The following is a 26,811-nucleotide window of genomic DNA, read 5'->3' as shown; positions in this document are numbered from 1 at the left end:
CGTAGTCATCGAATACCAAAGCAAAAGTGACAGTGCCATTTTGCGTAGCTTTGATCGACAAAGGACTCTCTAGACACAATGCAACCTAACATAATGCAAGACCCTAGATGAAATCCTAGAATTTGAACATATATCAAAATCATTTACTCTAAACACCATGAGATGACAGTTTAGAATAACAGAGAATCAGATTTATTCTGGGTGCAAAAATCTTGCAATCTAGAACAAAGATGATTATGATGCGGCGCCGTTTTCGAACGGGCAATGAAGGAATGTGATACCATTTTCAAACGGATTTTCGGAGGAAAAAGGAATACCGTTTTTGAACGGTTTCCGAGGAAATGAGACGCCATTCTCAAATGGTCTTAGAGAGAATAATGGATGACTTTCGAAAGATTTTTAATGAAAACGAAGCATCATTTTTGAATGAGCTCAAACAAAAATGTGATACCATATTTGTATGGGTTCAAAGACATGGGATAACATTTCGAATGGATTCAAAAAGAATGAGACCTCGCATTTGCACGGGTTCGAAGGGCTAAGAGACTGTAGCTGTACGGACTTGATAAGAATGAGACACCGTAGTTGTACAGGCCCACAAGGAATGAGATATCAGAATGAGACACCGTCTTTGTACGGTTTCCCAAAGAATGAGCAACCATATTTATATGGATCCCAAAGAGGACTAAGAGACCATTTTTGAATAGAATGAAAAAGGATGAGATACCGTATTTATACGACTCTCAAGAGAGTAAGAGACCATTTTCAAATGGACCTGGAGAGAATGAATCAACGTATTTATACGAATTCTACGGAAATGAGACATCTTATTTATACGATGCTCAAAGAGAATAAAAGACCATAGTTGTATAGACTCGAAGAGAATGAAATACCGTATTCATACGGAGCTCAAGGGAATGAGACATCACATTTATATGATGCTCGAAGAGAACGAGAGATAATGGAATATCGTATTTATACGAATTCCAAGGGAACGAGACATCATATTCGTATGATGTTCGAAAAGAATAGAGAGACCATTTTTGAATGATTTAGAGAGAATGAAATACCGTATCTATACGGATTTCATGGAAATGAGACATCACATTCGTATGATGTTCCAGGAGAATTAAGAGACCATTTTTGAATGATTTAGAGAGAATGAAATACCGTATCTATACGGATTCCATGGAAATGAGACATCACATTTGTATGATGTTCAAGGAGAATTAAGAGACCATTTTTGAATGGACTCGGATAAGATGAAATACCGTATTTTTATGGATTCCAAAAAAATGAGACATCACAGTTGTATGATGTTCAAAGAGCGGAGACCATTTTCAAATGGCTTGAAGAGAATGAAATAGCTTATTTATACGGATTTCAAGAAAATGAGACCTCACATTTGTATGAAGCTCAAAAAAGAATAAGATACCATTTTCGAATGGTTTGAAGAGAATGGAGTACCGTATTTATACGGATTCCACGAGAATGAGACATCACATTTGTATGATGTTCAAAGAGAAAAGACCATTTTCAAATGGACTCAGAGAGAATGAAATACCGTATCTATACGGATTCCAAGGAAATGAGACACCATATTCATATGATGCTCAAAGATAACTCAGAGATAATGGGACATGGTATTTATACGAATTCCAAGGAAATGAGACATCATATTCGTATGATGTTGAAAGAGAAAATACCATTTTCAAATGGACTCAAAGAGAATGAAATGACGTAATTATACGATTTCAAGGAAATGAGACCTCACATTTGTATGAAGCTCAAAAAAGAATAAGATATCATTTTCGAATGGTTTGAAGAGAATGGAGTACCGTATTTATACGAATTCCAAGAGAATGAGACATCACATTTGTATGATGTTCAAAGAGAAAAGACCATTTTCAAATGGACTCAAAGAGAATGAAATACCGTATCTATACGGATTCCAAGGAAATGAGACACCATATTCATATGATGCTCAAAGATAACTCAGAGATAATGGAATATCGTATTTATGCGTATTCCAAGGAAATGAGACATCATATTCGTATGTTGTTCAGAGAGAAAATACCATTTTCAAATGGACTCAAAGAGAATGAAATAACGTAATTATACGGATTTCAAGGAAATAAGACACCATATTCATATGATGCTCAGAGAGAATTGAGAGACCATTTTCAAATGGAATCAGAGAGATATGATAATTTGGGTTTTGACAGAGATTATCAGAAAAAAGGAAATTGAAATCTCCTATTAACAATTTTGGAAGCAAAGGATTTAATACCATCATGTAGCCAAGGACTTTCAAGGCTTGAATATGAGATGCCACTTCATTAGCAACCTGCCCCAGTTTGAGGCATTCTAACCTTCTTCTATTCATTGACCAGAGATCATTCTTTCCAAGATTTTTCTCCATTCGTGACAGTCTCACCTTTTCCAAGTTTCTCGGAACCTGTTAATGAACCTGCCTTCAGAGTGATTGCACCCTACAACAATTCTTAAAATAGCATTCGTAAATTTTTCTAAAAAATAGAACCACAGACATTTGTAATAAAAAGACAAAATAAGAAAGATTACTCAAGTAATCTCGTGATGCTTCTAAGATAGTGATACTTCATATATCTTTCTATCAACTTTCGGATTGCTTTGAAATTAATGCCCCTAGTTTCGGGAATCGTTGTTATTAGCTTTGCCTGACCTACTGTGATTTCAGAGATCGATGTAATTCTTCTGGTGTGAACCCAATCTTACCACGACCAAGTCTTCCTTTTTGGATTTTCAACTTGGCGGACCGCTCGGCCTTAACTTTTGCCTGAATCGCCTTTTTAGGTTTTCGACTCAGCAGGCCACCCCCTTAACTTTTGCCTAAGCCGCCCTTTCAGGTTTTCAACTTAGCAGGGGAATGATCATAAATTTTGCCTAGATCGCCTTTTCAGGTTTTCAATCTAGCGGATCTTCCAGCTCCATTTCTTTTTTTTTCTTTTTTTTTCATTTTCTTTTTCTTTTTACTTGAACACCAAAATGACTTTATAGGTGAGGTAGGGCTTTTCAAAGAATGGCTTAAGGTTTTGCGAGAATTTCGACCGAACCTGTGAATAGGTTGCCTACGTATCCCAGTGTAGGAATCAGGTCATGCGTAGTTCAGGGCGAATGCCCCTAGCTTGAAGGTATTTCAATTTTCTTTTCTTTTCAGATAGCATGGATTTTTCCTTTTTCTTTTCTTCTTTTTTTTTATTATTTTTCATTTTTTTTTCAACTTTTTTTCGGAATGATCGATTTTCTTCTTTTGAAACAACCGAACTCGGTTTGACCGAGCTGCCTACGTACCCCAGTGTAGGGATCAGGTCATGCGTAGTTCAGGTTGAATGCCCCTGGTACATTGGGTTTTGAAGGAAAATTTTATTTAGGCTCAAAAGTGTTCGCAAAAGGTTATATATTTTTTAATTTTGGGTTATGAATTTGGGATTTATTCGGCCAAAAGACAGCCTTCTGGTGTTCTCCATTTAAATTACGGAGCTTGACGGCTTTTCCGGGTAAGATTTGGTCCACAATGTATGGTCCTGACCAATTTGGTTTGAACTTGCCTCTTGGGTCAAACACTGGTGCTCGGTTCTCTTTCAGAACAAGATTGCCTTCTTCTAGATCTCTGATTTAACCTTTTTATTAAAAGCCCGGGCTATTCTACGCTGGTAACCCTGTACATGGTAAAGCGCCTTTAACCTCTTCTCATCTAGCATGTTCAGCTCTTTATATCTGGCATCTGCCCATTCATTTTCTGGCAACTTGACTTCAGTCAATACTCGGAGCGAAGGTACACGGATCTCAACAGGTAGCACTGCTTCCATTCCATAAACAAGAGAGTAAGGGGTTGTCCCAGTTGAAGCTCTAATTGATGTTCTGTAAGCCCACAAGGCGTACGGTAGCTTATTCGACCAATCTTTGTAAGTTTCTGACATTTTGCTAATGATAGTCTTGACATTCTTGTTTGCAGCTTCTACTGTTCCATTCGTCTGCGGCCGATAAGGTGAGGATTTATGATGCTTAACCTTGAACTCTTCGCAAAGAGTGATTACTTCCTTCTTGAAATGAGATCCGTTATCTGAGATAAGTTCATGGGGAATTGCATATCGGCATATGATATTGGTGCGTATGAATTTAGCAACTAATGCGGATGTAAGCTTTACGTAAGAAGCGACCTCAACCCACTTGGTGAAGTAGTCAATTGCAACGAGTATGTACTCGTGATCATTAGACGACCTAGGAGAAATCTTGCCAATGATGTCAATTCCCCATACCGAAAACGGCCAAGGAGAGGTAAAAGAATGTAATTCGGTAGGTGGTACATGGATGAGATTCGCATGTATCTGACATTTATAGCATTTCTTCACAAATGTGTGACAATTTGCTTCCAACATTGGCCAATAGTACCCCAGACGTAGGATCTTCCTTGCCAACATCTTCCCATTCATATGAGGCCCACACACCCCTTCATGAATATCTGCGAGAATTTCTTCTGCCTGATCTTCAGTGACACATAAGAGTTGAATTCTGTCGAAAGACTGTCGATACAACTCCCCTCCACAAATGACAAAATTAGCTGCCAATCTCTGCAAAGTCCTTATTTCTTTATTCGATGCCTCATTGGGATGCCTCTGGCCTGAGATGTAGTTCTTTATGTCCGTATACCATGGTTTACCATCGGGACATCTTGCAGCTATTTCTATAGCATCAACATATGCAGGAGCCCATTGCTCTTGAACCGTGTTGGGTCTCATCTTCATATTGTGAGGTATGTCGATCATAGAAGCTAATGTCGCTAAGGCATCGGCGAATCTATTCTTCAACCTTGGTAAATAACTGAAAGTGATGCACTTGAATTGTTGAGCAAGAGCATCCAGGTATTCATGATATGGCTGTAGCTTTTCTTCTTTGGTTCTCCACTCTCCTTGAGTTTGGCAAATGATTAACTTCGAATCTCCATATACTTCAAGATTCTCTATGCCTAAGGCCAATGCGGCCTCGAGCCCAACAATGCATGCTTCATACTCTGCCATATTGTTGGTGCAATTGAATTGTAACTTAACGGCAAGGAGAACATGCTCATTTCGAGGTGACACAAGCAATGCCCCTACTCCTTGCCCTGTTTGGTTTGCTGCCCCATCAAAATAGAGGGTCCAACCAGTTTCTGGGTATTCATCTTCTATCATCATGATCTCTTCATCTGGGAACATCGGCTTGAAAGGCTGATTTTCTTCTTGGGGTGCTTCTGCCAATTGCTCAACAATGGCTCAGCCCTTTACTGATTTTTGGGTTACATGGGTGATGTCGAACTCAGACAACAATAATAACCATCTGGCAGTCCTACCTGTCAAGGCTGGTTTTTCGAAGAGATACTTCAGAGGATCCATCCTTGACAAAAGCAGGACCTTATGTGATAAAAGGTAATGCCTGAGTCGCTGAGTAGCCCAAACCAAGGCTAAGCAGGTTTTTTCTAGGACAGTATACTTCTGTTCATACTCCAACATCTTCTTGCTAAGATAATATACAGCCTTTTCATGCTTAGTTTCTGGATCTTGCTGTGCTAACATACAACCCATGATGGTTTCTGTTACTGACAAGTAAAGCAGCAATGGATGCCCCGGTATTACTGGTGCTACTATCGGTGGTTCAGCCAAACTTTGTTTTATCGTCTCAAAGGCCTGTTGACATTCCTTCGTCCATTCTTTGGAAGTATTTTTCTTTAGGAGCTTAAAGATAGGTTCACAAGTTGATGTCAGATGAGCGATGAATCGCCTTAGGAACTGTATCCTTCCTAGGAATCCCCGAATTTCCTTCTCAGTTTTAGGCGGCGGCATCTCCTGGATAGCCTTAATCTTCTGAGGATCTACCTCTATGCCCCTTTGGCTCACCATGGATCCAAGCAACTTACCAGAGGTAACCCCGAATACACACTTGCTAGGATTCAGGCGAAGCTGGTATTTGAGTATTCTTTCAAAGAACTTCTTAAGGTTCGAGAGATGATCTCTCATTTCCTTGGCTTTTACAATCATATCATCGACGTAAACTTCGACTTCTCTATGTATCATGTCATGGAGCAAGGCTATAGCTACTCTTTGGTATGTCGCACCGGCATTCTTAAGACCAAATGGCATTACCCGATAGCAATAGGTCCCCCATTGTGTAATGAACGAGGTTTTAGTCATGTCCTCGGGTGCCATCTTAATTTGATTGTAGCCCGAGAAACCATCCATGAAAGATAGTAACTCATGCCCGGCTGTATTGTCTACCAGGATGTCGATATGTGGTAGAGGGAAATCATCTTTTGGACTTGCCTTGTTCAAATCCCTGAAATCTACACACATTCTCACCTTTCCATCTTTCTTTGGTACAGGTACTATATTTGCGAGCCATTCTGGATATTCCACCACTTGCAGAAACCCGGCATTCAACTACTTAGTAACCCCTTCCTCTAATTTCAAGACCCACTCAGGTTTCATTCTCCTTAGCTTCTGCTTTTTAGGTTTAATTCCCGGTAACAAAGGTAGCTTATGCTGAACAATCTCTTCACTCAAACCGGGCATATCTTTGTAGGACCAGGCAAAAACTTCTTTATATTCCTTAAGTAGGTTTATTAATTCATCACGTTCTTCAGGAGATAGAGTATTTCCAATTCGTATTTCCTGTATTAAATCTTTTGTTCCGATGTTTATAATTTCGATTTCATCTTTAAGAGGCTGGGCTCGGCGCTCCTCCTCTTGTTTGAGCATATGCTGAAATTCAAGGGGAGTTTCGTCGATCCCTTCTTCCTCGTCTGAGGAGGGAGTGTTATCATTATTAAAGTCAGAAGCAAACACAGAGACATACTGAGAATCAAATTTCATTGACTAGAAAGAAATTACATCATTATCATTGGACTCATCCTGAACAGGCTCAGGATTCACATTATAAATAAAATCAGAAAATGACTCGCCTGGACTAGGCACTGACACGGATTTAATCGACTTGACTGGACTTGACTTAGCAATAAAATAAGTAGGAAAAGCATCAGAACTCCAGTTTGAAAGGTTTTCTGTTGCAGGTGCAATCTGACTCTGAGGTTCAGTAAATGTATCATCGCTCTGAATAACCGCTATTAGCACATCTTCATAGTCTGTTTCTTCTTGCTCTTCAGAATGGTCTAAAACTGGCAACTCCTGCCAAGCAACATCAGGCACATCTTCTTCAAACAAGGACCCCAACATATCTGGCTCAAGGTAGACTAACCAGTCCTCAACAGTTTTCTCAACATAATATACCGGCGGTTCTGTTTCTGGGAGAGCAAGGCCACTGAATATTTCAAAACCAGGTATCATGATTCCTGTCACTGAGTCATACCATGGTTCGGAAAACCCATAGTATGGAGAAGTCTCGCCTTCTTTGATAAAGTGACCATTCATCGATAAGGAATATGGAGCCATTGGGAGTACCCTTCCGGTGCGGCGGATTTCTTCCTTCAATTTCAACAATTCTTCCATGGCTTCTTCCTCCTCCTCAGTAGGTACATATCCAAGACCGAAAATTCCATGGTTTGCTTTAATTGGGCGCCAGTGAGACGCCTTGCTTGGATCACGGCCTAAATTCATACCAGGAAAGTAATTCATTTTTCTCATTATTTTGGCAACCACCGGACTGATAGCAAAAGGTAAATACAACTCCTCCCGAGAGGCCTCTTCATAGGAAATAGCAGCAACGTCGAACGCGAAACCATTCAAGTTATAATCTTCTGCTTCTGCAACTGGAAGGATCAGAGTTTCTCCTGTTATCTGTCCTATTTCTGGCTCTTCATCACCTCTGACAGTGATCAATTTTCCATCTTTAATGAACTTTAGTTTTTGATGAAGGGTCGAAGCAACATCACCCTCCTTATGCAACCAGGGACGTCCCAGAAGCATATTAAACGAGGCCTTGATATCAATAACTTGAAACTCAACCTCAAATTCCTGACCGCCTATAACGATCCTGGTGGTAAGGACCCCGACTACACTTCTGCGGGTGTTGTCATATGCGAGGATTCCAAGGGTTGATTCGGCAAAATCAGTGGAACCGAAACCCAAGGTAATGGCAGTTCTCAATGGACATACATTCAACGCGGATCCGTTATCTACCAACACAGATGGTACTTTCTTGCCTTCACAGACAATAGCGACATGAAGAGCTCTAGCATGATTCTGACCTTGAGGAGGCAACTCCTGATCTGAGAAACTAATGACTCTGGTGGCCTGGGTCAGAGCAACAACTTCAGTCAGTTGCTCTGGAGATATTTCTGAGGACACCTGTGTTGTATTCAATTCCTTTAACACAGCCTCTCTGTGTTTCTTTGATGCTATCAACAATCCCCAAACAGATATAACGGCATGGGTCTTCTTCAACTGTTGCACAACTTCATCATCTGGGTTTTTCACATATTGCGGCTCTTCTCCTCGAGCCAATGCCCCTGGATTTTTGACTCTCAATTCAGCAGGTTTGAAAATTCTTCTACCCCTTATAACATGTCTGACTTCATCCAATTCTGGCTCATCATAAGTAATAACTTGAGGGACTTGTGGCTCATAGGTGATTACCAAGGGAGGTACAGACTCTCTTAGGTATGATTCATCACAGAAGATGATCTGGGGTTCAGAAATGGGTTCTAAGGCACATATGAGGGTGAGAGGGTCAAATTCAGAATCTCCTATGGTTAAGGCATTAACGGCAGCAGGAGGATTAGCATGACCAGGTAGCGGGTTTTGGGTAACATTGGGTCTTGGCTGGAATGCAATGACTTTCTCATCAATGAGTTTTTGGATTCTAAATTTCAAGGCAATGCAGTTGTCAGTAAGATGACCAGGACCCCTGTGATACTCACAGTGTAGGTCAGCTTGCCAATTTGCAGGTAGAGGATTGGGGGGAGGACGGATGGCAGGTAAGGTTATGCGACCTGAAGCAAGACACTGCTTAAGCACATCTGAAGATGGAATGGGAAGAGGGGTAAATTCTACCCGGGTTTGTTGCCGAGGTGCGGTCGTGGGTTGAGCATAGTCCATTACTAGAGGTTCTTGGGACTTAGAGGACTGAGCACTGGAACGAGAGATACTACTGACTTGGGCTGGAGGGGACTTTTTGAAATCTCTGGGGTTTGGGTTGCTACGGTTGAATACACCTTGAGCCATAGCCTCCTCTATTTGGGTCCATGCCACAATGAAATGCTTGAAATCTGGGTAATATTGCAATGACATGTGATACTGGAGTTGGGGGGAAATGTTTTTCATGATTATTTGAACTTGCTCTTCCTCAGACGGGCGCTCCATCATCTGAGCTTCTAGTCTTCTCCATCTCTTCACAAAAATTAGAAAAGATTCCCTCGAATCTTGCTTGGTCCTTTCCAAATCCTTTCTAGTAATTTCTGTCCCATCGTCATATTTAAACTGCCTGATGAATTGCTCACCGATGTCTTTCCATGTCCTATAACGAGTCTTGTCAATGAAATGCTTGAAATCTGGGTAATATTGCAATGACATGTGATACTGGAGTTGAGGGGAAATGTTTTTCATGATTATTTGAACTTGCTCTTCCTCAGACGGGCGCTCCATCATCTGAGCTTCTAGTCTTCTCCATCTCTTCACAAAAATTAGAAAAGATTCCCTCGAATCTTGCTTGGTCCTTTCCAAATCCTTTTTAGTAATTTCTGTCCCATCATCATATTTGAACTGCCTGATGAATTGCTCACCGATGTCTTTCCATGTCCTATAACGAGTCTTGTCTAGGATCATGAACCACCTTCTAGCGACCTTGGTTAGGGAAACCGGGAACAATTGAGCCATTTGCTCAGGAGATAAGCCTTGAGGCTGACACATGATGGTAAACATCTGTAAATGGGTGATTGGACAACCCACACCATCATATTTGTCGAAATCTGGCATTTGAAAATTGGCAGGGAGACGGATTTCAGGAAACAGTGTAAGATCACTTGGATTGAAACCACCCTGGTCTTGAAACTGGATGTCTTGAACCTTCCTGGTAAGACTTTCTAATTTCTCCATAACTGTCTTATCAACCATGGACTGAGAAGGCCTACTGCGATCCTCGTTGTACTGCTCTTTTTCCAAATCTTCTTCGGTTTTATCAGGGATGGGAATGAATACTGGCTGGGCAGGTGCGGCTGAAGTAGCTGTATGGTGCATGGGCCCTTTATCTTTGGACAACGACGGTCCCAACTTCTCAGAAAGTTGTGCCTTGATAACTCGGTTCTCTTCTTTGAGCTCTTGAAGTTGCTGGAGAATCAAAGTGAGAGTATCGGTAATAGCAGCGGGTGGAAGACCATCTTGGTTGTCTGCCATTGGTGAGGATGAGGTTGAGAAAGAAGGAGATTCTGGGGTTCTCAGAGAAGGTGGCTTGGATACAGATTTCCTCTCCAATCGTGAAGAGATCCGAACCCAAGGAGTAGTAAGGTTAGCTATGGTGTTAGTGCCCTTTAATATTTGAAAAACATATTTTAAGATCACAGAGAAGAACAGACGATGATACACACATAGACGAAGATAATGAAAGAGAAAGATGGACTTTATTGATTAATCATTAAAGCTTGAGTACATGATTCATTCTTTCAAAGATAAACGGATAAGATTAAACATGGAACTAAGCACTCTTTTTAGACTTCTTCTTCAGACGACAATCTTCCTCAGCTGACTCTTTTAAAGGTTTGATGATTCTGACATCCCAAGCAGATGAAACGGCTTTGACAATCTTGGGCTTGAGATCCTCAGGCGGATAAAAATAACGAAGGGGAGGCACAATAGATTGCTCCCTTCCATACTGACGCAGAATCTTGGCAGGAATATAAAAGGAAGTCTTTTTGAGACTAAGAAGACGAACGTAGTTAGCTTCTCCAGTGTTGAAGACAACTTCTTGGATTTCAGGAATTTGCCAATAAATCTGATCTTCTTGGCGAGAATTTAACCATTCAACCCAATCGCTTTTATGATTGAAAGAAACATCATGACCCCATTCACTGAAGGTGTATAATGTATGATCGAAATGGACAGGAGCTGCAATTTTTAGCTTGTGGCACAACCACACCTGGAGTAATGCAGGACATCTTGAGAAAGATCCAACGGAAGAGCGAACATAAGAGCCTGGACCTGAGCTGGCACGAAGACGAGCCGTATCATCCAATCCATTGAAGGTTTCTACAAGTATAGTAGGAATTGGATTGGCGCCACGATCCATTTGATCAACGAGGTCCAAAAGAACAGTTGACGCAAAGCGAGAAGGCTGGACAGTGAGGAACCTAGCGAAGGAGCAGAATCTCAAAGTGCGACGTCGGGCTTTTTGAATATCAACAGCACCAATGTGTCCAATAGGAGGGTAAATGTCAATCAGTTGTTGCATGGACACCTCTTGGCCTTTCATGAAAGAGTTCATGGATTCATCTGGATTATTCATTAAGCGAAGGAACAAAGGACGATAATTTGGTACACAGGATGGCTTCACCAGAGGGCCATCCACAGGATATTCCAATAAGGCACACCATTCTTTAAAGGTGGGACACATTTCTTGGTTGCCAAAACGGAAGACGTGATGATCGGGATCCCAACACTCTGATGCAGTATAGAGTAATCCCCAATCGAGCTTAATGGTTGCCACGTAGCCGAAGATATTTTTCTCTTGCTCACTTATGGCATAGATGTGAGATTCTCTTAATGTACTACGGATCCAATCAAGAATTGTACGAGTAGACATGGTGCCTGTAAGCCAAGTGAAGGGATACGAGAATGATCAAGATTACATGGACACGAGATTGGGATAAGTTCCTGCCAGTACAAAGAAAGTATGAATACATGATCGAATCACATGATAGAAGATTGAAAGGTGCACGATCAAGAGATGAGGTGAGATAGCATAAGATTGCTTTCAACGGATAGATCATGAATGACTAATCCTATGAGATCTTTAGAAATGATGGGATTTATATCCTAACCCCAAAGGAAAAGTTTTTAATCTTCGCACATTTTAACAGTGTTACCTTAAGGCATCAAACCCTAATCCTAATCTAGCGGAGTGGAGAGAGGATCTCGACTTATGACTTTGTTTGTGTACCTAAGGACCGATCGTAGCCATTGGAAGATGGACTACGGCCTAATCTAGACACAAATGGGTAGGATATCCTAAACTAGGCTCACACACGTGATGCACATGTGTTCGTATACTACATGCATGTGTGGGTTAATCTAGGGGTAAGGCCAAGAGTTCCCTTAGCGCGAATCCGTGCTCAATATACTGTACCAGTGTCCTGTGTATCAGTACGTGAACAAGAGATCCGTTTACGTACCATAAAGGTACTAGGCTAAGAGTGGAATGCTTCTCTAGCACATAGGCACCAGGTGATGAAATCCCAGTCAACCATGCTAGATAAGACTCTGGGTTTCTAAAATAGGATGTGTGTGCATGTGAGATGCAAGGGTTTAGATGCAAGTGATGTAAGTGTGCGCAATAAGTTTGCGCAATCTATGATGCCTTCAGGTTTTGTTAGATTAAGTTTGAGTACGATGTGATGAGAAAATAAAACAAGACAGACGAACTAATCTAGCAAACATAAAAGAGATAGAGTTTTTATGAACCAGTTAAATTAAATTCAAATGAGTTATCTTTTGAAATTTTAATGAAGTTAGGTGATCCACAGCAGAGTCGCCAAACTGTGGGACCCGATCCCGCGAGAGGGGTGGGGCGCGAGCCGCCACGCTCTCTCTTGGTCTCTCGTACCCACGCGATTGGCGTGTGCTATTTTATTATTGATTTTAATTCATGTGAACTTGGGATTACTAAGGCAATCCGAATTTCATGCAAAAGATAGTGACAGAGTCGCCACCTAGATGTGGGATCTAGGACCCATAATTAACCAGAAATCTAGACTCGTTACCTGGTTACAAGAATAGAAGGTATGGGGAATTATCCACCACATGCACCATTCCTGCCCGATAATCGGTTTTCAATTCCAAAAGCTAACTCTTTTAAATTTATTTTAAATGGCTCATTCAACTCTTTGTTAGTGTGCGAACTATGTGACATGCATCCTATGATCTAATTTCAATGTAGATCCTAAATGTGTATCTTGATTTCTTAATTTGTTTGAATTCAATCTAAGTGAAAGTTCTCCTAACATTCTAATTTCATGGGAAGTCTTAAGTGATTTAATTAAGAATTTACAAGAAAATTAATATACAAAACCCCACAATTTGTTGTGGAGCCGACTCGTGATTGGTATGCCATCAGACATCCAAGCTGCCTACGTACCCAAGCCTCACTGGGATCAGAGTCGACGTAGTTCGGTGCACCTAAGCTAAGCTACTTATGCCTAACTCAACTAAGACACCAATCTAGACTGGATTGACTGTTTCAACAGTTTTAAGAGAAGTTATTTAATTTAAGTTGAAGATTTTATTATCCTAGAATTTCATCTAAGATGCTATCTGATCCTATCTAAGTGCAAGTTGTCCCTTAGACTAATGCAGGTTAACCCACATCCTAGGTAACTAGGCTTGTCCTAGAAAAAGATTGGGTGACTAGTGCAACTAGACCTATGGCACGGTTGCTATCCATAGCAAACGTCCGTGATGAGGCTGGGCTCCTAACTCTAGGACTCCGTAAAACCTAAGACTCCCTAAAACCTAGGACACGACATGACGTAAGTGTTCCTAAATTGGTCTCTAATGGTTCTTATGACGGAAACCATAATCCAATGGTTCCGAAAGACACAAGATAAATCGATTTAAGTTCTTGAAGTTAATGAATTTCAGATTTCAAGGATTTTCTGTTTCTGAACATTTAAGGAATACCAAAGGTTCTATGGTTCGCCAATTTCGGCCTAGAATAGCATCCACGGAAGGGAATCATGCGCTCTTTCCTTGTGCAATTTAATACTTAAGTTATAGCACCTTATTGCCTGGCATATCTCAGGATTTTCGTGGACAGTAAACCTCGGAGCCAATAACATGCTATAGCTTAAATATTCAAATTGTCAAAGATCGATTGCAATTGAGATACGATTATGGATGCACTGGCCATTTTACCAGGGAAATCTAAGGATCCTAAGATTTCTGTTTCAATGGATTAATGAATGAACATGTGACTGAAATTTAAGGTTCTTTAGAAATTTTAATAATGATTTTTAATTAATTTCAATTTTTAGTGGGTTTTTATCAATTTTAAACCATATGAGTGATTTTACAAGTGAACTTATTGCAAACAAATTCGAAATGAATTGAAATTTTCACAGCAACAAGATATGATGGAATGTAGCTTACTGGAAGGGTTTTACAAATATTTATATTAAGCTCCTATTTCTTTTTGATTTAACAATAATATGACCAGATTGTTAAAATAACACAGAAACTACTAGCAAATAGAAATTCAAATTCATTGAAATTTCTACTGTAGTAAGATATATGTAAAAATATCATGCTGTGAGATTTTCATGAATTTTAGAGACTATTTACTATCAATTTCGGATTTTTCAATTTTCAGACCAGATTATGAATTTACACTATATCCCTTAGGAAACAATGTCCAAATCAATTGAAACTTTTACAGTGGCATGAAATATAGAATATAAGGCTATGGTAAAAATGTTGAGAACTTTAATTGTGATTTGATGTCAGTAACAAATCTCACAAAATCTGATAGTTTTCAAAGAAAGCATCAAATAATATACCAAATAAAATCCAAAAATCCTTAAACATTCATGGTAGAATATACCAGCATTATGTTATTTTTTCACAAAATTTCATTAATTTTGGAACCTATTTAGTATATGTTTTATTTTTCTTCGTAAAAAAGATGTTTTTGAAGAGTTTCCTATTTTTTAAAACATGATTTTTTAGAAAATTACGACTTCGAAAAATGTCCTTTAATCTTGTTCTGATATGATGAACACAAGAAAATTTTAAAATTCCAAAAAATATATCATCCTGAGATAGCTATTTTTTCCAGTTTCTTAATTTCTCGGTCATTATTTTAAATGAAATTCTATTATTCACTCAAATTTTCGAAATCCTTTGATCCAATGTCCGATCCGATCCGATGATTCTTTTAATCTATTTAAATAGATCAACGTATTAAATTGAGACGAATCGGATTTGAATCAGTCATATAAAATACGATTTTTAGCACACATATAATATTGAATTAAATACAATTAAAAGCTAAAATCATGCAAAAATATATAAAAAGATACCGAATAATTCTGGAAAAATCTGAGAATAGTGCACCTACCTGTGATAGAGATCCTCGCCCAATCCAAGAGCCGAAAAATCTGAAAAATCTCGCCGACGTGCAATCCGCTCCGCTTTCTTTCTTTTTTTTTCTTGTTTTTCTTATTTTCTATATGTTGGGGAGCTGAAGAGGGTGAGATTAATAGAGAGAGTAATAAAGAGAGATAGAGAGAGACCGAGAGAGAGTAATAAAGAGAGATAGAGAGAGGTTGATAGAGAGATAGAGAGAGGCTGATAGAGAGGGGGTGAAAGACCGAGAGAGAGAGAGAGAGAGTAATAGAGAGATTAACAGAGATCAAGAGAGTGAGGGTGAGAAACAGAGGGTGGTGAGTGAGGGCGGGAAACAGGGGATGGTGAGTGAGATAAATGGAGAGATGAGGGTGGGATGAACAGAGTGAGAGGGGTATCGTGAAAACAGAGGGAGGAATATCGAGAGATTGAATGAATGAGACAGAGAGATAGAGATATAGAATTGGTGAGAGACGAGAGGGAGAGACACAGAGTTGGTGAGAGACGAGAGGAAGAGAATAAAACAGAGTGAGAGTGAACCAGCACTCTGTTTTTCTTTGTTTTTGTCAAAGAAAAACAAAAAAAACGATGCTCTGTTTTTAGGGAGTTGGGAAAAAAAATAGAAACGGCTGCTGTTGTGGGCGTGAGAGAGGGTGAGATTGGGAGCTGCTGCCGAGAGGGAGATTGGGGGAGAGGGAAAACATGAGAGGAAGAGGGATCAAGAGGGTGAGATAAGAACAGAGAGAGAGAGAGAGTAAGAGAGATGAATCAGAGAGTGGTGTGGAAAGGGAGAATGGGGAGAGGTTAGGAGATGGCCGAGGCAGAGAGAGGTTGGGAAATGGCCGAGGTAGAGAGAGGTTGGGAGATGGCCGAGGCAGAGAGAGGTTGCCCTTCAAGAGCAGAAAACAGAGCCATGGTTTCTTGTTCAGTTTTTTTCTTTCTCCTCCACAGAGCAGCTGTTTTTTTTTTTTTTTTTAGAAAAAAACCCGAGCCCTCCTTAAGAAAGTGGGTATATTTCTTTCTTTCTTAAAACAAGTCTCTGCTGGGGGAAAGTTGCCGAGAGGTCTTTCCTTTCTTTTTTTTACGAATTACACTTCTCTTGCCTTAAAACAGATTCCCCTCTCGTCCTTTGTTTCTTTTTTTTTATTCCTTATCCTGCCCCCTCCCCAAAAAGCAATCTCGAGAATTACCTAACGTAAAGTTTCCGCTTGTGGTCTTTCTCAAAGGAGAAGGTAGACGAAAATACCTCATAAAATATATATGCTTTCTTTTCATGCCTTCAAGATTTAATGGGAATTTATTTCTTTGGATTCGGCATCAATCCCAAGTGGGTCCCATCCCATAGGATATCTAAACCATCCGATTAACAAGTCATTAATGGGATATGCTCAATAAATCATTTCTTATAGGGTAATCCAAACCGTTCACTTTATTGGGCCACTATATAACTGGGTACATCCTATAAATCACATTCGTGGGATGATCCAAACGGTTCATTTGGTGGACCACGATATAAATTGGATGCTCCCCTTCTTAAGTGAGATAATCCGAACGATCTACTTGATGGGCTTCTTTATACATTGGATCGAAGTAGGCTCAAAACTCAATTTTCATTAAAACAATATGCGGGCCCCCTGTTTGATCCAAATCTAAACAAATGCTCAATGGGGGCCCACCAAACGGGTCCAAATTCTCCCTTGCTCGGATTCCTATGAATAACCCCTCTCAACACTAAGCGGGAAAATGCGAAACACGACAGAAATGATTGAAAAGATTGAAAAAATATAAGAGACGGACACGGAAATAGAAAACACTGGAAAACCGATAGAAAAATACTCACTTCTTTGTTGACTAAGGCAGAGCAAAATGGGGGTGTCTACAAAAGGTCGTCTTCATCCTTTCCGTTGGATTCATTTCTGGATGAAGCACTCCTTTCATCCCAAGTCGCCGCACATAAAGCCTTTTTGTCATTTCTTCTATTCTTCTTGTCCTTATCATTGTTGTTGATGAGTGGGCAATTTGACCTTATATGACCAACCTTGTTGCACTTATAGCATCTCATCTCCTCTTTGCTTCAAGGCATATTTCTTCCTTGGCTAGAGTTGCCTCCTCTCTTGAACTTGAGAAATTGTTTGAATCTCTTGGTGAAGAGAGCAAGATCATCATCTTGTATGTCTTCTTCACTCTCTTCTTCTTCACTCTCAACTCTTACTTTAAAAGCTATTCCTTCCCTTTTTGTATCTTACTTTTATTTGTTTAAAGTTTCTATTCCTTTTAAAACCATTTCAAAAGTTATCAAAGAACCTATTAAGTCTTCTAAGCCCATTTTTTATACGTCTTTTGCTTCTTCAATGGCGGTGACATTGGGATCCCAATCTTTAGGTAGCGACCTAAGTATTTTCGTAACTAAGTCCTTTTTGGACAATTGTTTACCTAATAATTTCAAACCATTGGTTATGTTTGTGAACCTAGTATGCATTTCAGCAATGGTTTCATTAGGGTCCTTCATGAATAGTTCATACTCTCTAAAGAGAAGATTCATCTTGGACTCTTTCACTTGATTTGTCCCTTCATGAGCTACCTCTAACATATCACAAATCTCCTTAGCGGTTTCAGGAGTAGAAACTCGATTGAACTCCTCCAGAGATAAGGCACAAATCAAGGCATTCATTGCTTTTGCATTGATAGTGGACTCTTTTTTTTTATTATCATCCCATAGGTCCATATCAATACTAGGTTCTTTATATTCATTTTGGATGCTTCTCCAAACATCAAAATTAAAAGATTTTAAAAACACTTTCATTCTAGCTTTCCAATATGGATAGTTTGACCCATTGAAGAAGGGAGGTCTAGTAGTGGATTGTCCCTCATTTTTATGAGAAAAGGTCGCCATTTGGATATTTGCCTTGTAGGTTTTCAAAGAGAAATCCTATGTAAGAGCCTAAGCTCTTATACCAAGTGAAATTCCACTTAGCAACCCAAGAGGGGGTGAATTGGGTTTCTTTTAAAATCTTACTAATTTAAAATTTGTTTGCACTAGTTTTAGATTGATTAAAAGGAGTGAAGAGACAAAGAGGATTGACACAAGGATTTTTATAGTGGTTCGGTCTTAACCAAAGACCTACTCCACTCTTCTCAAGTTTGGCTCCTTGAGATTCCCATTATCTTCTCCAAGGAACTTAAATACTGCGTTCCTTTCGCCTTATACAGTCCGAGCTTCGAGCTCCAAGGGTCTTCTACGGTGCCCTTTGTGCCAAACACAAAGAAGAGGAAAGGTTTTAGCTTGCTTGCTTCTAGATAGGCTAATTACATGTAAAGCTCACTCACTCTCATAAGAAAAAGATCAACAAATGAAATTCCTAAGGTCTCTCAAGAATAATCCAAGGTCAAAGCACAAGAGAGAGAGGGAGAGTGAAAATCTTGAAGAAAATGAGTGTTAATGCCTTTGAATGCTCTTAGAGTATTAGGTTAACTCATTTGATAGTTTTTCAAGAGTCCCAAAGTTCATATATATAGAGGGGAGAAAAATACACCTTTTTTAAGCTCCCCAACGGTCTTCTAGGACTCCGGGCTCGGAGCTCCGAGTCATCTATTTTTTGAACCTGGAACAATTCTCGGAGCTCCGAGAATATTCTCAGAGTTCCGAGAAGCCTATAACCAACATGATTTTCTATTTTCATTGCTGATTTTGTTTGGGCTTTTGGAACTCAATCTAAACATGATAAAGGGAATGTCATGTGGGTTATGTTGGGACACCACTATGAACATTCACTAACCAATTAAATCCTATTTAGGTTTATTATAACTCTCCTCTGTGCCTTAGAGCTAGACTATATATGATAGAGCATTTACATTCTAGTTTTGCTAGTTCTTCAATCTTGGTGGCACCTTGTAGAGGCTTTGACATATCTTCACTTAACTCCATTGATGCTTGAGCTAAGCTTGATCTTTTGAGTTGATCTCTATTCTTGTTGGGCTTGAATTCGACTTTGTCTTTGAATACCTTTGACTAGCCGTTGTGTTGGTCTTCTCTTTTCTTTGAATTGCCTTTGTGATGGTGATGCCTTCTTCATGCCTTTCATATCACTTTGAGCTTGAATGATTTGCCATTTGTTGTGCAATCTTGAATGTACTAAAGCTATGAACACAATAACTTAGCAAATGGAAATCAATAGTACATAAGGTCTTTTTATATCAAATTGAGTTTGTTAATCAACAAAACATGTCAATGGGAGTACATGTTAAACCCTTGGGCTAACACAAAGTTCTAACCCAGATTCACGGTCGAAGGCTCTGAGATTGCGGTCTCCTTGGTCTTCTCCTTCTCTTCCTCTGATTTCTTTCTCTAGGGCTGAACAAAGCGTTTAGGGTTTGTTTTAGCCACAGAACAATATATTTATAGGCTTTCTTAAGAAGCCCTAATCTGAGTCAATTTCAAACGGACAAAAACGCCCCTCTTATTAGAGGGGAACGAAATTCTTAATGGGAGGTATTTTTGGGTATTTAAAACAAATAATATCTTGGACCTTTTTTCTTTGTTTTGCTTATCTGAGTACCTGTTAGCCCTAGCTATTCATTTCATGGATGGGAATTTGGTGAGTAATGCACTTTGCATATGTCAACTAAAAGAATAAAATTCACTACTGTTACTTATAATGGCCCTCTTTTTGATTTATTACAACCTCTGGTATGTCAACTATTTCTTATTTGTGTAAATTCAGACATATTTTGTGTAACTACTAAAATTCTCATTATCTCTGTTACAAGTTGTATAAGCAGCCGTCTTGAAAGCCATCCTTGGATCGATGTATACTGTTTTTTCACTTTGCATAAGCTTTGGAGGAGATAAGAGTCATGTAGATGTATTATACAGATGTTGTTTACATAGGAGATTGACTCATCTGGATGTATAATTTTCTTCAGTTCCTGTGAGATATGGATGTTGTGTATACATGTTCCATGAATAAAATTTGTGGATTTGGATTTCGTTACATGTTGTACTTAAACGGGTTGTGTATGTAATGCAAAGGCTGTGTATCACAATAGGTTTTGGATGTGGTTCAATATATATGTGGATGTGAGTCATGACTGTCTTATTGCAACATTGTCTTATTGTGAATGTGATGTTGTGCACAGGTAGTCAGGTACTAAAGTGTAAAGCAGGTTATCTATTATACTCATTTTTGGGAACCGCTGCTATACTCATGAGGTTCGATGTCTATCATAAAGTAGCAGCGGTGCTATAGTATAAACTATAGTGGCGGTCTCTTTAGGAGCGGTTACGACCGCTGCTAAAACATACAGCGACGAGACATTTAGTAGCGGTTTTATGACCGCTACTAATAGTAATAGTAGCGGTCAAGGCCACTTTTAGCAGCGGTTAAGACCACCTCTAAAAACCCTTTTTTGTTGTAGTTCGATCTGTCACATACCATAAGGCCACGTTTGGATCCCACAAGATTTAGATTTGGATTTTGTTGACATTTTAAACTGGATCAGATCCTAAAAATTTCCAAATCAGCTACAACAATGCAAAAATTTCGATTTTCAAATCTATTCTGCGAGACATTATTTGGAAATCAATATTTATGGCAACTTCCTTCACTGTCGCTGCTCCTCGACGTTGCTCCGGTAGCAGCGAGACATCCCTCCCTCCCTCCCTCCCTCTCTCTCTCTCTTAAAACATGTTCATGAAGATGATGGATGTATTTTGTATCCAAAACTCAATTCCAAATCAAAATACAAACGCATGAGGTATCCAAACGGGCCCTAAGGGTATTTAAATTTTAGGGTGACGAGTGTAAGACTAAGTGAAATACTAGCCAAAGGATCATATTGATATTCGAAGGGCAGCACCGTCTACAATAGTCCTAGTAGCATATTATTTGCGTAAAATGGGATGAGGTTGAATCTAAAAGGGTAAACGACAACAAGCATCCTGATGCAGGTGCATCTCACACGATCACAAAGATCAACGGTCAAGATTATTGGAATATTAATTGGATCGTCCAAGACACGGCATCTAAATCAGCGACCCGCGTTGATTGCTAGTATTAGATTTATTGGACTTTTTATTTTATTTTTTGGGACGATTTTATTAGGAGTAGTCGTTGGATTTTGGATACTTCTAGATACTTCAGGAGATTAGAGAGAGTTTGTAGGGAGTTGAGTTTTATTAGGAATCTTATTTATTGAGCCAGTAAACTAGGATTATGATATCTTTTAGAGATTTGTTTAGAGAACTTTTAGGAATGTTATGGGTAAACGAATTGTAGAGAATTTATAGGATTCTTTTGAATTTATAGGATTCTTTTCTTTTTTTCGTTTCCTACTTAGAGTAGATATAGGAACGTCCATACAAGCCTACAAATATAGGCAACTTGTAACTTTTCTTCAAAGCTTTTGATGAATAAATAAATTTCTAAAAGATATCATAATCCTAGTTTACTGGCTCAATAAATAAGATTCCTAGTAAAACTCAACTCCCTACAAACTCTCTCTAATCTCCTAAAATATCTAGAAGTATCCAAAATCCAACGACTACTCCTAATAAAATCGTCCCAATAAAATAAAATAAAAAGTCTAATAAATCTAACACTAGCAATCAATGCGGGCCGTGTAGTCGTTGGATTTTGGATACTTCTAGATATTTTAGGAGATTAGAGAGAGTTTGTAGGGAGTTGAGTTTTATTAGGAATCTTATTTATTGAGCCAGTAAACTAAGATTATGATTTTTTTTAGAGATTTGTTTAGAGAACTTTTAGGAATTTTATGGGTAAACGAATTTTAGAGAATTTATAGGATTCTTTTGAATTGATAGGATTCTTTTCTTTTTTTCGTTTCCTACTTAGAGTTGATGTAGGAACGTCCATACAAGCCTACAAATATGAGCAACTTGTAATTTTTCTTCAAAGCTTTTGATGAATAAAATTTGGTTGCCCCTTGTTGCCTTTTTGAAGAACGTACCCTAGAGCCATTTGCTGCTCTTTTGACCCTCTATGAGAGAGCCACCTCCTGCTATCTCTACAACAAGCCATCTGCTGCTTGCCGCCTCAATTCAACCACATGCTGTTGAATATTTCAAATACAAGCTTCCGCTATACGCCTTTGCATCATTTGGTATCAAAGCATCAATCCGCTGTGTCGCTTTGGGTCACATCCCTGCTTCATCAACTCGTTTAAATAATAATAAAACTTCTTTCATTAAAGCTTTCAATAAAAGAGCTGAATTATATAAATATCATACATGTACCTATTTCAAATGCCAAAGCTTGTAATAAAGGAAGTACATTAAAGAATATTTCTAATAGAATTGGGGCTTGGCAACAAGAACAAGAGGAGATTTCTTGTGGAGTGAGATCCCAAAAGCTTCATCCATGTCCAAATCCTCCCCAATTGCACCATTTGGCAACTCCCATTCGAAGTGATACAGAAGATTAGCAAGCGCATGTTGGAGGGTGGGGGTTGAAAACTGAATTCCAGGACAACCTCGCCGTCCCGCTCCAAACGGAATCAACTGAAAATCTTTTCCTTTGAAATCTATCAGACTACAAGTGTTCATGAACCGGTCCGGTCGGAATTCCTCTGGTTCTTCCCATGATGTCGGGTCCCTTCCAATTGCCCAAGCATTAATTATAGCCCGTGTTTTTGCCGGAATATCATAGCCAAGCATTTTAATATCCTCGATCGATTCTCGAGGAATTAGTAGTGGAACTGGAGGATGCAACCTTAGAGTCTCCTTGATCACTGATTTTACATAGTTAATTTCATTCGTATCATCTTCGATAATGCTCGATTTTTCCCCGATGATCCTTCTTATCTCTTGCTGTGCTTTCTTCATAACTTTTGGATGACTGATGAGCTCTGCCATTGCCCATTCTATGGTTCTATATGTTGTATCAGTTCCAGCAGCAAACATGTCCTGTTAAGGAAAAATATCAAAATATGTTATAAATAAGTGTTCTTCTGAAGAAATGGGACTGCATCTAATTTAATGGATAAGGGCTGTTGTAGAGCGTGCATTTAAATGTCCTACCATTGATAAACCAAAGATCTCTGCTATGAGGTGACCCTAGCCATTTGATCAACAGCCTTTTCCCCATTTAGTGTGGAGCATTGGCCATATCTATTTTGAACATTCAGTTTGCAAATCATATGGATAGTTAGGATCAATGAAACTTTATCCAACTGACACAAAATCTCTAGTGGATATCTTAAGGCATTGCAATACGAAGATGGATTTGTTTGGTAAAGGGCCCGTTTTGGTTGCACAATATCTCTGGTTTGTGAAGTGTTTGACGGTTTTTTGGGGTGCCACTCATCAAAATGTAGTTTTTGGTTGCATATAGACTTTCAAACTGCTCGGAGACTAATTGGTTGGTCTCGTCGTTTCTTCATTGTCTGCCCAAATGGCATATCACACTAAAGTACTAGCAAAAACGACTAACAATGTAGTTTTTCGCTACTAGAGTTGTGGGATTTATATTTTTCACTCTTTCCCCATTTCTGTTCTCTCTATCTCTCTATGTATGTATGTATAGTGTATGTATATATGTAGGTATATATGTATATATATAATGACACTACCTTTGCTCCCTTCTTTTGGCAACGACACTTCGCACCAGGAAACTACTTCAGTTGACAATCAAACAATACTTTCCACTACAACTACAAGGTAACTATGAGGAGATTGCTTGACTTTTCTTCTCCCTATTGTCTACTTGAGTCACCGCTATTCTTTGAGGTAACTACATACAATGGAGTGGTTCTCGTTATGGTGATTAACGGTCTTGATTTCGCAGAATTTTTCATATGGAACCCAGAAATTGCCTTGTACCATCATCCATAACGTGTCGTTGTGCCCTAATCGCTTTCCGCAAAGGGATATAGAAAGTGACTTCTAGTGATGGAGAATGGCTAAGATACTTCCTTATGTGGTCAGTTTCGCATGTGAAGTAGACCATGTGATTCACCTAAAGCAGACAAATCACCTCTTTATGTGGTTGAAAGAGAGAGAGAGAGAGAGAGAGAGAGAGAGAGAGAGGTACTTGAACAAGTGCTTTGATGTGATCTTTGGTAAGGCAACTACCCAAGGGATCGTCCTTCTGAATTCCAAGCAAAATATGCACAAAGTCTACTTCACCCTCACCATTACCACCTCTTTTAACATGTTCCTCAACTACCTTTTCCAGAAATACATCAAACTCTTCAAAATTCTTCCTTATTCTCGCATCCAACCCATTTAACCCATGAATCCATGCAAGATATGGGAAAAAATCTCCCACATGAAAAGTCCCCATCAGTTCCAAAAAGTCCCCCAGAAGTTTGCGAAATCCACGAGTAACCCCCTCCGCTGTTGATAACTTCCCCCCCAAAAGCAGCCCTAGAAACTATATTACTAGTGAGACTCAACATCAACTCGCTCAAATTTACCACACCCGAAGAAGTTCTTATCTTCTCAATCATATGGGTCACTTCTTCTTCCTTCACAAACCGAAAAGACTCCACCCTCTGAGTGCTCAATAGGTGAAGAACACAGATTTTTTTAGCTTGCCTCCAATACTTGCCGTAGGGTGCGAAAGCCACGTCCTTACCATCATACATAAGTCTCTTGGCCAGGATAGACGATGCCCTACTCGACAAGGTGAGATCATGTGTTTTCAAGATCTCCTTTGCCGCATCAGCCGAGGATGCCACGATAGTTGGGTGGGGACCCAAGTGTACAAGCATCAGGGGGCCATGTTTCTGCGAGAGAGCGCGTAGAGAGCGGTGGGGTGGCATAGTTATCTGGTGGAGGTTCCCTATTATAGGAAGCTTGGTCGGAGAAGGCAAACGGGATTTTGATTTCTCTTTGTTTTTGTGAATGAGAGAGGAGAAGAAGAAGAAGAAGACGATTAAGAGGAGAATAGCTACGAGACTGAAAGCCATTCCTTTGCTTATTAAGTTATACAACAGTGACTAACTCGAAATCTCCTTAGGAAAAATTGTCAACTGGTGACAGAAAAATACGAAAATAGTGAATGGGTGACACCCTTTTGAAAGTTGGTGAACGGAGGTCGAAACACCTTTTCTGACATGGCCTTTTACCCAAATACCCCTTATGGCAAAAAGAACACGTTATACTAGATTTTTCTCTCTCTTACTTTTCACCTACCAAAGTATACCGCCTACCTCTTGCAAATTTCTCCATTAACGCCTGAAACCCACGAAGTGTAAGTGAAGGTTAGTAGCTTATCTACTCTCTTAGGATTAGTGCTTCCATTAATGCGTTTGAACCCTGTCTTTAGTGTGTGATAATAACCATGTCTGTATTGTGTGTGATAACCCTATCTTTATTGTGATTGATAACCCTATCTTATAACCTTTTTAAAATGGTGACTTATGGCTTCTGCTTCTATTATCTCTGAAACTGTTCTTATAGAGTTGGTACCTTACTAATAAAGTTGGTATTAGTGTTTGATGACCCGAATATAGATGGTTTATGTAAACCCTTTTGTACATGAATCACAATTTTTTGCACTTGATAATCCCTTATTTGCTGTTGGTAAGTCCCATATATTTACCTGATAAACTTGTTTTGACACTTGATGTAGTTGTAGGTGTTGGATGTATATGGGAAGTATTTGTGCGCCTCCAGCAATGCCTTGATTGGACGGATTATATATATTCCTTCGTCAGTACATGTAAGAGGCTTTTTTGTAGCTATACATGTTACTTTACAACTTATCCATGATTTAGTGTTCCCACAAAATTCATTTCATTGTACAGGGATATAAGACTTCAGGGCGTGATTCAATGGATGACAAAAATAAGTTGGACTCCGATCGGTTGGCGAACGAGCTGTTGCATCGTACACTTGACCATATCCCGTCAGAAGATATTGGGATGCTTTTAATCCCATGCTGTCAAGACTTTCATTGGGCTCTTGTGCTTGTTGATATGGTGAATAAAAAGATGGTCGAGTTCAACTCATGGAAGGGGACTCATTTCAGGAGCGAGCATCTCCCACTGTAAGTAAATTAACATCTTCCGTAACATTTAAAGTTACTTCCATATGTATAACACTCAATATTCCTTCGTTGTCTTAAATTCAGGTAGCATTAATGAAGGAATATTTGAAGGGCCGGGGTTGCAACATCGATGACTTTCCATATTCACAGATGGATGGCTTCCGAAAGCAGAACAATGGGTGGGTTCAAACTTAAAACTTTCAATTTTTTGTTAGTATTACTATCTCATTCGTAGTTAGCTTAAAAGTAACTTCATTCAATGCATGCTTTTATACAGGGTTGATTGCGGCGCTTTTGTCCTAAAAGCGATTGAGCATCTCTACCATGGTCAACCACTGAACTTTGGGCCGACAGACATTCATGAATTTCGGCTACAACTCTGTGAGAGATTTTTACGAGGAGAGTTTGGGGACTGAACACTTATATAGGAACACCTTCTAATGTTGATGGATGTTTATTTTTTCTGATGATCAAACTTTATTTTTTAATGGAGATTGGCAGGA

At 39.3% G+C, this 26,811-nt stretch overlaps 1 protein-coding gene and 1 pseudogene across 1 annotated transcript; one reads left to right on the top strand and one right to left on the bottom strand.

Moving 5' to 3' along the window:
• Positions 1 to 22,602: 22,602 nt before the first annotated feature.
• On the bottom strand, positions 22,603 to 25,226 carry LOC143891120 (cytochrome P450 736A117 pseudogene; annotated as a pseudogene).
• A 658-nt stretch (positions 25,227 to 25,884) lies between these two features.
• On the top strand, positions 25,885 to 26,735 carry LOC143889349 (putative ubiquitin-like-specific protease 1B). The gene is made up of 4 exons (XM_077393531.1): positions 25,885 to 25,981; positions 26,067 to 26,308; positions 26,393 to 26,487; positions 26,586 to 26,735. Exons 2-4 carry the CDS (start codon positions 26,270 to 26,272, stop codon positions 26,722 to 26,724), a joined length of 273 nt encoding a protein of 90 aa, XP_077249646.1. The 5' UTR covers positions 25,885 to 25,981; positions 26,067 to 26,269; the 3' UTR covers positions 26,725 to 26,735.
• The last annotated feature ends 76 nt before the right edge of the window (positions 26,736 to 26,811 follow it).

This window comes from Tasmannia lanceolata, unplaced genomic scaffold, assembly GCF_043159265.1.
Source record: "Tasmannia lanceolata isolate RefF3 unplaced genomic scaffold, GAP_Taslan_0.1 ptg000013l, whole genome shotgun sequence".
In the NCBI taxonomy this organism is placed as follows: domain Eukaryota; kingdom Viridiplantae; phylum Streptophyta; class Magnoliopsida; order Canellales; family Winteraceae; genus Tasmannia; species Tasmannia lanceolata.
Note: the sequence above shows the minus strand (reverse complement) of the source record. Positions and strands in the feature narration are given on the sequence as shown.

Excerpts from the sequence above, each read along its gene's own strand:
- LOC143889349 (XM_077393531.1), top strand. The coding sequence starts at position 26,270 with ATGGAAGGGGACTCATTTCAGGAGCGAGCATCTCCCACT. Across the intron at positions 26,309-26,392 it reads AGGAGCGAGCATCTCCCACT|GTAGCATTAATGAAGGAATA; the intron begins GTAAGTAAATTA and ends TCTTAAATTCAG. Across the intron at positions 26,488-26,585 it reads TTCCGAAAGCAGAACAATGG|GGTTGATTGCGGCGCTTTTG; the intron begins GTGGGTTCAAAC and ends GCTTTTATACAG.